Here is a 12986-nt window from a genome sequence, read left to right on the forward strand (position 1 = left end):
GAGAAAGAGAAAAATGAAATTGTTTGTCACTGATGTCCCCAATGAGCATAGAGAGTAACTCCATCTGGACAGAGCATTGTCATTTAGAGAAGTCTGTGGTCTTGGAAGCTGTCCCACAGTAACACCTCCGTGGTCTTACAAGTTTGACAGGGAGTAAAGAGAGGGGGAGGTGTGAGTGAGTCTGGGTAGGAGCTGTTAGCATAGCTTCATCAGGAGTGCAGGTAAAATGTCTGCATTTTGTGTCAGATGTTCTTAACTAAATTGCTAGCACAAACATCTAACAGCTTTTAGTGCTTGAATGTTTCTTTATGCTACACGTCTTATCTCAGAAAACAGAATTCTATAATAAAAGGCCTCTTGCCTCTTTTCCTCCCCTCGCCCATGACTGTATAAAAAGCTGGTAGACTTTTGCAATGTAAAAACAGAGCACTTTTGTAAATGCTGTAAATTCCATTGTACATTCATTTCCAATTGCCTGCACTGCTGCTCGGGTTTGCTGTGCAAATTGCAGGCCCATTAAGTCTATGGAACAACTAGGTGACCTTTCGTAATGTGGCAAGGAAGCCAAAGGTATAATTTAAATGCAGACAAATAGAAGCTATGGAAAACCTAAAATGTTTCCTTTTCTGTAGAGAATTAATGTTTTGTTCTGCAGAGCTGATAATTTTAAAAACTTTTAGACACAAAGTACTAATAGTAAATTCTCATGAAGTATGAAAAGCAACACAGAAATCTTGCTGTGAACGTGTTCAAAATCTTTCAGGAAAGTGGAATGTTGTTTTGCCGTCATTAAGAATATATACATTTTATTTTGTCAGTTTCATTTTATGACTAAATTATGGTATGCCAAAGTTGAAAACAAACCTTATTTTAATAATACTGTATTCTTATTAGAAAACCCACAAAGGTTTTAATTTTTATTAAAATAAATTAATTTTAAATTACTTTAAATTTGTGTAGTATCATCATGTATCTAAGGAGGTTTTATAACTCTGTACATTATAGTATCTATGGTAAATTAAAGCTGTGCATAGAATTTTTAAGGTTTTAGTCCCTTGATTGTAGTGAATGAAAGAATTATTATTTTTCATTTGATCTCCATTTTCCAGTGTTTCATCTGTGAGAAAACAATGGGTTTTGTAAAATTCTGCATGCAGAAGTTTTTTTCTGTTGAGAGTAAAAAACAAGGTAGAGCAGAATCTTTTGATGAGAAATGTTTTTGTCACTTCAGAGAATCTGATTTTCAACTACATTAATGGTAGTGTAATATCAAAACAATTCCATATTTGATGTGAATACCATCAGTGTTGAATGTATTTATTTGCTAAAGATTTTTAAATTGGAATTTTTGAATAGGAAATCCTGGTAATTTTTAAAGCATGCCATTCTACCCAAAATAAATATGTTTTGTTTCCTAAAATCAAGTTGCATAATGGAAATATTATTAGAATATTTACTTTCATGTTTGTGATTGAAATTGACTTAGATATTAATACAGTAAAGTGTTAAGTACATGAATAAAAATGCACATTATACCTAATTGGAACGTGCTTCAAGGAAGCTATTAAGCAAAAAAAACCAGATAATTACCTGTCATAAATAACAACGCTTTCCTAAACTTGAATCTTTGTGAGATGCCTAAAACGATATGTTTCAATGTTTGCAAGTTCAGGTTGTTAGTTTAAAGCAAAATACTGATAACTATGTGTTCTCTTAATTTTACTATACAGGACAGCCAGCTACAATAGGAATTGAAATCTCCTCCCTAACATGTTGTGAAGATAGGTAGCTTTGTACGATTTCAAAAGTATTGGTTTTCTTTAAAACAAAGCAAAACAAAAAAGCAAACCCCCAAACCCCTAGAACATCCAGATTGACACCATTTAAAATCAGGTATTTTTTAAAACTGCCAAAGCCTCAAAATGACAGTGGTATACAGTACAGAAAGAAACCTTAAAAAAAAAAAAAAAAAGACCTTTTTGGCAATTGCTTCTTCATTTAATTCTTATTTTGCAACATCTTTGCTAAATTTTATTCTTATTAAGCTTAATAATCTGAATATTTCAAACATCTAATATTGTTTTGAGCATCATGTAACACTTGAGTTCTACCTTTAGAAACAAAAAGTTGATACTTCAGCAGGTATTAGTATACAGAAAGAATATCAATTGTTTAGTTTAAAGAACTGTTTTATTATGAGTCTCATATTTTTGAGGACTTCCTTTTTTCAAGTGTATCGATCCTCACAGTTCTTCCATGAGTTAGGGGAAACAGAAGCAGAAGTGATGAGGAACTGAGGCAAACATCTCTGCAAAAGCATCGAAGTGTCCAGTATAGCACGTAAGTGGGATTTAGATGCCAGAATTCAAAATTATAAAGCTCCATTCTTTGACATCCCTAATTATTTTACATCCCTTTGTTTTCAGGGCTGAGTTCTTCAGGTGGTTTAAGTTCTCTTTCCCAGGAATGATCTTGACATCTTTTCGAAAGTACTTTAGCTCTGAAACATGTTTTTGTAAAGTATCTAGTGCTTATGCTAATAATGAGAGATGTGGAGCCTCTAGGTTCAGTTTTCACCTCCTCTCTGGCTCTCGGAGCAGAAGTCGGGGATGGGCTGCAGGCTAAGAGCTGGTCTGGAGCCTGTTTGGTGCCTGAGTGCTTTCATCACCTCAGCAAGCTTTTGCCTCAAAGTGGAACCGTAGCTTCAGGGTTCATCACTGGGCTGGTGAGGAAGAGAGATGAGTACTTTTGTCTAAAATGGAGACCTGGATTCAGTTCCCTCTTTTGCCTACTAGGATTCAAATTTCCTTCCCTCACCTCTCAGTTGTATTGATACAGAAGTAGAAGAAAGTAATGTGCAAAAAAGTTCTTTAAGAGATTAGTGGTATAACATTAACATTTAAAATTTGAGAAAGACATTTTGACAAGTAACATGCTGTGAATCAGATTTTTGTTGCTGAAGGATTGTCAGCAAGGTTTCATCTTTCCTGTGTATATTTTGAAAAGCCAAGAGAATCAGATGTTCTTGTTTCGTAAGCCTGCAGAAGCATGATTTTAACCTGTGCAATGAGGAGAATGAACTTTTAACTGCCCTCAGAGCATGGCCACATTATTCCCTGTGATTAACTCCAGTTGGCTTAAAAGCAGAATTTATAAGCAGAACTTCAGGGTATAGAAAAACAACAGTAGGAGATGAATATGTAAGTCACAAATATCCTGTTTCCATGGAATTATGGTGCAGGAAGACAAATAAATACATTTTACATATATTATCATTGTTGCAAATAGAGGATTCTCTATGTTGTCAGAGAGCAGCGAAAAAGATTATTGAAAATACTTCTTAGGGGTTCAGGTCTGACATCATGCATTATATGTGTTCACTTCCATTAGCACTAGGGAAAAAAGAGCGTTCTGGTTTTGATTGCCAACTTTGGTACAATAGGAACAGGTGAAATACAAATACCACTTAATGGGAATGTTTTTGTTATATATTTATTAAAAAGTGATGTTTCTTCACTATATAATATATGCAAAGAAGTCATCAAGGACAATAGTTTGGAGAATTAGTAATTAAGGTTTTGTAGAATATAACACATATTACTCTCATAATCCAGTCAAAAGCACCTATTCTTGTAAGGGTTGATCAAATAAAATCCACCTAACTTTGTAGCAGAGTACTATCCTGTGGTGTATATGGGAAAGGTTTAGGTCCTTTGCGCAAAGCTCTGTGTTATAAAATTGAAAAGCTGAAAATTTGTAATTTACTGTAGTAATACAGACCTTTGAACCAAATATTTGGAATAGACTTTACCTAATGTTTTTTTGCTTGTGTTTACTGTTAATAATATATTTTTGTTATGGCTAAATTGACAAAAAAAGGTTAGAGATTTAGCATTAATATCCTGGAGACAACCTCAAGAGACAGCTCCTGGCACTGCGGCCAGATCATCAATACCTTGACGGTTCATCTAAGTTCTTAAAAATCTGCATTTAAGATTTTACAACAGTTCTTACTAGGCCTTGAAAGGCTTTTGCTATTATGGAACTTAGTCCTTTTTTTTCCCTGCTTATTAAAATACACACAATGTTTATAGAGGAAGAGAGGGAAGAGTTATAAAAATAAAATTACGTAGACAGATTATTTAAAACAAATAGTAACTTTTGGTCTAAATAGTACGTTTCCCACAGTGAAGCTACAGTATCGAAGTAGCCTACAGATAGATTTACAGATAGATTGAATGCAGATCTGTATGGAGACGAAAAGCATCTGGTAGCACTGTAATGTTGTCATGAGATGAAAGCTTCGTTGTAGCTAAGTTTATATTCATGTTGTACCAATTAGCAATTTCAGTGTTAATATTTTATAATTTGACACATGATCATGAAGCTTATATTTTGCGCAGGTAAAAATGTAACTTCTTGTCTTGCTTTTTTATTGATGAGTTTGTTAGCACTCTTGAATTTTGACTATGTAAACAGGAAAAAAACCTCTAAACAGAGACTTGAAAACCTGTTATTTTCAATTCTAGTGCAGCTTATGGACTTAACACAAAGTCAGGTTACTTACCAACAGACGTGATTATCACAGAATACCTTACTTAAAACAGTGAATGGGTTTCCCCTATGTGAACAATAAACTGTGCTGGAGAAAATACTTTTGAGAAGACATCTAATAATACTCAGTATCCCTGATTTTAACTGTCCTGCAATGAAAAGTCTTTCTTCAGTTGTTGATCTGAGCCCTGTTGATCTCAGCTGTCTCCTTACCTTCCCTGATTCCTGTTTCTTCTTCTCTTCCTCATAGGATCTTTCTGTTTTCTTTCAAAAGAAAACTGACAAAATACTACCACACCTTCCCCTTTTTCTCATGTCTTTTGCCTACTTACCCCAAATTCTGTTTTCTCCCTTATCATAGACACAGAAATTATACTTTGGTTTATGTCATTTAACCCTGTTTTTACCCAGTAACATCAGTCTGTCTTCTAATCTGCTTCGCACCTCACTGCTTCATTTTTCTTCTTAATGTCTCACTGTCTTTTATATTAGGATTTTCCAGTTCATAACTGAAAAGCAGAGTATTTTTTCAAATATGTTTGGGTTAGCATGAAACAAAATGAGTTGGAGTCTTTTTTTTAATGTGAAATGGAAAATAAAATATTGTATGGATTGTTTCTTCAGTGAACTTGGTTGCTTTATTTTAATGTCTTTAAACTTCTGTCACCACAACTTTTTGGAGGAAGTCGATTCATAAGTTTAGTATACACTAAGGATTAAACAACATGCTTTTGTTTGTTTCAGACCTGCCACCTGTCTTAAAGGCAAAATATTTTGTTTTAGAAAACAGTGCAGCAAAACATTTAAGTTAGACCCTCTCTCCAGATTTTCATCAAAGCTACACCTACCAATTCTTTCTGTGCAGCACTTCTAAGGTACAGCCACTTAGCTGCATTCCCATCCATTTACAGACCTGAAGCATCACCTTGGTCTTCTTATCCCTCCATTCAGCTAGTGAGATCCTTTTCTTTGGCCTTGACAAATGCAGTCTTGTCTTTCTCACATCCACTCAGGATTCTGCTGTAAAGGAATGATATTTCTAGCCCATCCTTATGTAACTTTGTAATATCACATTTTTTTCATTTTTCAATTGTTTTCCCCCTTCTCTATTATATCACACAGAAGCTACTTGTCTTCTCTTTCAAGGTACTTCAGGACTCATTCCCTCTCAGTCATCACTCATTTACTATTTCCTATTTCTAGCATTCTAAACCTTATTCTGGTACCCACTGTAATCAGTTTAACTGTCATAAACCGATTTAGACCGAGTCCCTGTTAGAACATCAGTAAACTGTACACATAAGTCACAACTAGGAAAAAGTGCCCTTCTCTCAGTACAGATGTCAAAGCCCTTTGATGGTTTGCGAGGGAGTGTTACCCAGCTGCTTGCTGTGTTATGTCTTTTTTGTAGACTTGCAGCATGATCACAATCAAATTTGAGACCTAAGCTTTGAACAGTATCAGGTCGACCGTGGTTAAATTCCTGGCCCAACAAAATAATAAGATGAATAAACACCATAGGGGTAATGTGTTACAATTTTAAAAGACCAGAAAACTTAAGTAATAGCTGCAGTTGTGACAGGCTGGGGCTTTCAAGTGTGCAGTGTGTACTGTGACGGCTGAATCAAGTCATCTTTCTTTTAAACATTCCATTTTGTATTCTGCTGCTGAAGTTAGGAATCAAAAGTTTCCTGTTTTGTGAGTGCCAACAACCAGAGAACGAATGTATATTTGTAATTCATTTTCAACAATTTACAATTTGCAACCCATTTGAAATTTATTCTTGGAATTGAATAAAGAACTTTTGGAGAAATAACCAAAGATTTAAAATTCAGAATTTGCAGCTTGAGGGATGGAAGTCAGAGAATTTTGTTGAGGTCCTTCTTTAGTAGTAAGAATACATTTGCTAACAACAGTGAATGTTTATTAATGAGGAACTGGGTTGCCACTTGAAACTTCTGCCAGACTTCTTGGAAATGTTCTATTGAGAAGAACTAGTTAAAATGTCAGTATGAAGGATATTATTGTAGGTTCATAATTTCTTCTTGTAGGTATCATGTCTTCTATAATTTGACATTCTGTAATGCATTTGGGCTTTATATGTCAGATTAAGTTACTTGCTTTTAAAGTTAACTTTTCTCTTGATGAGGATTTGTGCTATTTAGGTTTTAGGACTGATCTCGTGCCCATGTCAGCTGTTGCTGGAAATGATAGAGACATTTGGAATCTGGAAGAATCAGCTTCACAAAATCATCATGACTCCTTGAAAGAGTGCTGCCAGATTCCCAAATGAGTCAAGCCATATTTGAAAAATCTGTGGATCCAATTTATGTTTTTTCTGAGAGAATCGTAAAGGGATGTACTGATAATTCAAAAGTCTCTTCCCGGCTACCAAGTAAATTGCCCTGCCATTGGCTAGATTCCGTCCAGTTTCTTGTTTTCAGTGGTACAACTCTACGTGCCAGTGTATGAAATGAAGAAATGAAAGTAGGAACAACTATGGTATGATTAGCATTAGTCTAACTTTTTTCTTTTTTTAAGGCCAGTAATGAGGGGTTAAAATGATAAAAATTAATATTAGAAGCTCCCGTCAAAGATGTGACATGGTGAGAATGCATGAGAGATTTGAATTCCTTGGAAGCTTGCGGAGTGAAAATTAAAGTGTCACTTGCTGAGCCTTAGTATGGCATTCTTCCTCTCCCACCCAAGACAAAGGGTCTATTGCAATTCCGTATCCCTGGATCAATTAAATTCCTTGTAAGCTAATTTATTCTAGACAGAGTGCATTTTTCTATTTGCATGTGTTCTGTTATTTTGCTACTCATAAATTCTCAGTCTAGAGAATAACCTTTACAAAGGATGAATAAGAATTTCCTGCATTATATTATCTTCAAAGTTCTACTAGTGTTTTCCATTTTTGGAAAGTAAAAGATCCAATGTTTAATGTTCTCCAGGATGCTGACAAATTATGTTACAGGTCTTATCTTAGTAATTGAAGTAAATAGGGACCATAAAGGCTGCTCTTCAGCTATTATTTCTCCTGAATTATGAAGTAACGGAAACACAAAATTAAGAATTATTTTAATTCTGGACCGCTTTAGTCTTTGTTACCTCTAACATGTGCGAACTGAGGATATATTAAGGATGTACATTTCTTACTGGGTAACTGAATGGAAGTTCTCTTCTTGTCAGTACATTGCTTTCCTAATTTTCTGTACATTATTCTAAAAATTGACTTCCCAGTAACATCGTTGCATAAAATACATAGAACTTTTTATCTGTTTTGTAGGGTTGTGACTCTCAAATGAGCATGTCAGAAGTGTCCTGCAGTGAAAGTACCTCCTCTTGTCAGTCTCTGGTACATGGCTCAGCTCCAGAAATCCTTATTGGCCTCCTTTATAATGCTACAACTGGAAGATTATCAGCAGAAGTGATAAAAGGCAGCCACTTCAAAAACTTGGCAGCGAACAGACCACCCAGTGAGTGAAAATCTTTTTTCATCCTAATGCATCTGTACTGGTGGGGCTCTCGGTAGCAAGGACTTCAATCCTATCATTTAGTCTTACCCAATCAAAATGAAATAGAGCAATCATCAACTAATCTGTTTCATGTTTTATAGTTCTAGTCAGTTGGGAAATAGCAAAAATCTAAAATTCAAAATATTAATTGTAAGTTGACAAGATTGTTTTAATTTTTCATGATGACTGACTAATAAATTACCTTTATCATAATGATTAATTGCTAAATTACTAATGCCTCACATCACAGGCCAAGAATAAAAAGTTGGTGTTTAAAGAGAAAGTACATGCCAGCTAATATTAATATAAACACTCTGAACAGTTATTCCTGTTCCTAGAGGGGTTGGTACTGCCGTCTTTAATTGCTTATGTGGTAGTAATATATGTAGCTTGGGAATGTCAGTGAAGACAACAGAGAAACAAATTGAGACCTTTGGCGTATATACTGTGCAGAAGGAATGTTCATCATTGGAAAGGACTTGAACTGTGTGTTCAAGCATTTGCTCAAAAATACATTTGTGTGAAATATCTGTGAACTTTATATACTTTTAAATTGGAGCCAGATGGAATGTCACACACACAGAATGTTTTTACTGTCTCTAATTCTTTGATATAGCTTGAGAAAGTTCAGTAACAAACTTTTTTAAAAATTGTTTTTTATTGTTTTTTAGATGATGAGTCTGATTTACTTAAGTTGTAGCCAGACATACCTACCTGTTCCTCTTGGTTTTGTCTGGAGGCTCAGGTTTTAGCCCCTCTTTCTGTTTCTTAATATCCAGATTTGTATGGCACTAGCAGGTTATTTGACACTACTAGATTATGTAGCAGGCTGCCAACATTTTATAAGTGGTTTGCACATCTCACTTTGTGTTCAGAGTTTAGGAAGTAAGCCAAACAACTTGAGATTGATGATCTCCTCTTTCTTTCTTGACCCATGTTTTATTCCATTCGTTCATTACATTTGGCTCAGCCTTACTCTGCTTTGCTTTCTCTATACTTTTCACACTGATGGAGCCAGACTTTGTTAATGTAGCCAGAGAAGGAAGGCGAAAGAAGAATCTCTAATACTTTTATATAATTAGGTAGCTGCCCGAGTCACCTATTTGGAGACAAAGCATAGAAATAGATGGGGAAAGCCAAGAAGGCCCAAGGGCACTGGGGTGGGGGAAGGAATGAACAGGAGAGAAGACCTGGAGAGAAGGGACTATGTGTTCCCTTAAAGCAAAAAACAGTAGGTGGCTTATGCTTATCTTTCTGGAATCTCTAGAGAAAGCCAAGTTTTTCTTAATATTTAGAATATGCAAGTTAGATGGGGGTTCAGTACTTGTTTTGAAGACGGATATGTTCATTCCCTGGTATGTTAATTCCCAAAATGTGCCCTGTGGGCCCATGCAGTCTAGCTAACAGCTGTGTGTGTCACTGGGGTCAAAAATCTGCTTCAGATTGCAAGAAAGCAGCATAGAACATGGCACATAGCCCTGTAATACCGTGTTCTGTCTAACCTTTTTGGAGTTTGTGGTAACACACAAGATCTTGTGTGTTACCTTTTGTCATCCCCTGCGAAGGATGGGGGGAAGTTTTGGTGTTCACAATAATAATAGTCCGGTTCTGTTCAGGCAAATGCAGGTTTGGAGTTCTGTTGTTTCTAGAAAGCTGGAAACTAATGCACTTTCTGGGTCTGGTAAGACCATGCACAGAATGTTGTGGAATCCACATTTCTCCTGTGGGCTGTTTTGTGCCGTCTCCCTCCCCCGCCGGCAGTGGCAGCACCTTGTAAACTCCTGGACCCAGGTGCATACCACTGCCATTTCCTAACTGCCTGTCAACTGCATTGTGGACACGTACCAGCCTCTCTCTGTGCCATCATTTCCACAAAATGAAAACTAAGGCCCGTAGGGTTGATGATGAAACGCTCTGCTCAGATTTGTTGTTTGGAGCATCAGTGGTCCAAAATCCTGAGAAGTGCTGCAAAGTACATGCACAGGTCAGTTTTCATTCAGGTCTTGAGAAACTATGATAGAAAGGGAAGCAATTCTTCTTTCCCACATGCGATCCTTTCTGTAGTCTAGGAGTTGTGAACCTATGCAATTTTTGTGAAATGCTTCTGCAGCAAATACGGATTTAGTCCTACGTTTCTGCTTCTTGGTAGTATATACTCCTCTGCTGCATATTTTTATGTTCTATAGTAACTCATTTAGCAACTAAGTACAGGCAAATAGGCCAAATCCTGCAGGCAGTAACATTTGATGTTAGAATGTGTCTTCGTTTCCCTGTGTGACAGTTAATATTTTGTCTGAGAAAGAGATGCTTCTTAGTATCCTTTAAAATTTTGTTGAAACGGGGTATGAGCTTTTGCACATTAAACGCGCGTGTGTGTATGCATGCAAACACATGTTAAATCCATAAATACATGGATTTTAACAAGTGAGATCTTTACATTTTAAATAGAGACCCATAGTTGAATTTCAGATGTAAGCATCTCTCAGGTATTTTTAGAGATTAGATGAGAGCCATTCTCGTGCCCAAGTCCATCACTACTCAAGAACTGAAGTACTACAATCAAATATCTGTAATTATGAAAGCTAAGAGCAAAACCAGCTTAGTTTTCAGTTCAGTGATTTTTCATTTTATTGCTTTTAATATATGAAGTATAATTACTGTGTGCAGTTTCTCTTAATATGCTGGAGTTTGCATGAAAAAGCATAAGGTTTGATAAAAAGGATATAGTGATTTTTTACCCAGTCTTCTGTAACCTAATCGTTTGCATGATTCTTTCTATGTTTAGTGTGCTTTAGAACCCAGTAGCTATTAGTGCTAAGATAACCCATTATGTAAGAGGTGTAATTTTTGTTAAAGATTACACAAAAACTGCACAAAATTTTCATTTCATTAAATTTTACCTAACAATCCTTTTGTTCAATCCATTTTCTGATCTGTGCTACTAAGGTTTTGTGTTCTTCCACTCCAGTGAATAGTATTTCCTCTTAAACTTTAACCTTTGATCCTCTCTCACCCAACTATTGACATCTGGTCATTATTTCTTTTACTGCTTTCCACCCCCTGTTGTCAGACGGACTGTTCTGTTGTCTAAAACACTTGATAGGTGGACAGGTTTATATAATCCGAGGTGAGTTCCTGTAGAAACTAATTGGATGTTGTCTTTTTCATGCAAAAGAAAACTTGCCAGCAGTAAAGCTATCCACGGCTGCCCACCATATTGGTTTATAAAAGTGTATCTTTATTATTTGTGGCACTCCCTAATGCAAAAGTTGCATTTATCTCTGATTATGGATGTTGGGATTTCAGTGTACCTGCAAAGTGAAAATATTCGATGTGTATCTTTTTACATAAACTCCAATCTTCTAGTGATATTATTCATTAACTTGAATATGACAGGAATAAAGAACGAAAAACAGATTGTTTCATACAGTTTTATATTTCTTAAAATCAATCTTACAAATTCATGAAATGCACATCCTTCTGCAGGAACATGGCTTGGTGCTTCTAATCAAATGAAAATAGAGCTTTACAAATAAAGGTTTATACCCGAATACTAACAGCCAATGTGTGCTAACCACATTTACTTGCATCAGCTTCTTAAATGTATTTCCTAAGAGCACTGTACAAGCTATGTTTTAAACAACCATATTGAATGATGCAAAAACTTATTTCTCTTTAAAGGTGTATTAAATGTATTCCTTCATGAATCTAGGGATTAAGAAGTTTTTTGTATTGTGTAAACTTCCACCTTTGAATACACTTTGCTACATTTTAGTCTTTAAAATAAATAAAATTGGAAAGCCCAAAGTGAGAACCACATCCATGCAGAGATTATTCTTAAGCATTTCATTCTGGCTGTTTTGATATCATCACTGCACATCAATGTTCTTTTTTTTTCTCTTCATTAGTTGCCTTCATTCTACTTTGTTTATTCTTATTCTCAGAAAATTCAGTGGTATGCTTTACAGTGTTGTGGCTAGTTGGAGCTTGCTAAGTGTTAATGCAATTTAAGTTTGTTTAGAACAAATAAGGGGGGTCAACGGGAAGAGGATTATGAGGTATACCTTTAACAACCCATTTACATAGTACTGAAGCTAGTTAATTTGTTATTGTGTTTGTAATATTTTGCTTCCTTGTCATCTTTTCATGTGTCTAAACTAAGCTGTGTTCAGTCAGCCTGGTATACACCATATCCTTGTGTCTTGTAAATATCTCATTCTCAAAAACTTTTGTTTTAAGATACCTGACATTCCAAAATATGATTTATTTTGTAGATACATATGTTAAGTTAACACTGCTGAACTCGATGGGGCAAGAGATGTCCAAATGCAAAACTTCAATCCGCCGAGGACAGCCAAATCCAGTATACAAAGAAACCTTCGTTTTCCAAGTGGCACTGTTTCAGCTTTCAGATGTGACGCTCATACTGTCTGTATATAATAAGCGCAGCATGAAACGAAAAGAGATGATAGGGTGGATTTCCTTAGGCCTCAACAGCTCAGGAGAAGATGAACTCAATCACTGGACTGAAATGAAAGAATCTAAAGGACAGCAAGTATGTAGATGGCATACTTTACTGGAATCGTAATGGATGGTACAAAGTGCAGTTGAGGTTTTAAGGGAGTTTGGTTTCTCAAGAAGATGATCATCCCCAGTCACAATCAACAGATTTGCTGTGGAAGTAAAAAATGAAAATTGAGGTCAACATTCCTTCGTAAAGAATGCACAACATGCAAAATGGTGGGATTTAATATGTAATCTTCACTTAGTGTCAGATACTTCCTTGGTGTCAGAGAAGCCTTGCTGTACACAGATACGTTAGCGGTCTCTCCCCCATCCACCTGATGCTGTATTTGTTTGGGTTTGTTTTGTGGTTTTCAATTCAGAAACATTTTATGTAAAGTTCTCCAAATT

The 12986-nt window shown here is 35.8% G+C and overlaps 1 protein-coding gene across 2 annotated transcripts in view; it reads left to right on the forward strand.

Annotated features, from left to right (window-relative positions):
• SYT14 (synaptotagmin XIV) overlaps positions 1–12660 on the forward strand; it is a 59864-nt gene extending 47204 nt beyond the window's left edge. Inside the window, exons 5-7 of one of the 2 annotated variants that reach the window (XM_009330170.1) lie at positions 7844–8033; positions 11143–11199; positions 12347–12660. In XM_009330170.1, coding sequence (XP_009328445.1) covers positions 7844–8033; positions 11143–11199; positions 12347–12660 — 561 coding nt within the window. The remainder of the gene's footprint in view (positions 1–7843; positions 8034–11142; positions 11200–12346) is intronic. The other variant, XM_009330171.1, reaches the window with a different exon arrangement.
• Positions 12661–12986: the final 326 nt, after the last annotated feature.

Source organism: Pygoscelis adeliae, unplaced genomic scaffold (genome assembly GCF_000699105.1).
Source record: "Pygoscelis adeliae isolate BGI_AS28 unplaced genomic scaffold, ASM69910v1 Scaffold308, whole genome shotgun sequence".
Taxonomy (NCBI): domain Eukaryota; kingdom Metazoa; phylum Chordata; class Aves; order Sphenisciformes; family Spheniscidae; genus Pygoscelis; species Pygoscelis adeliae.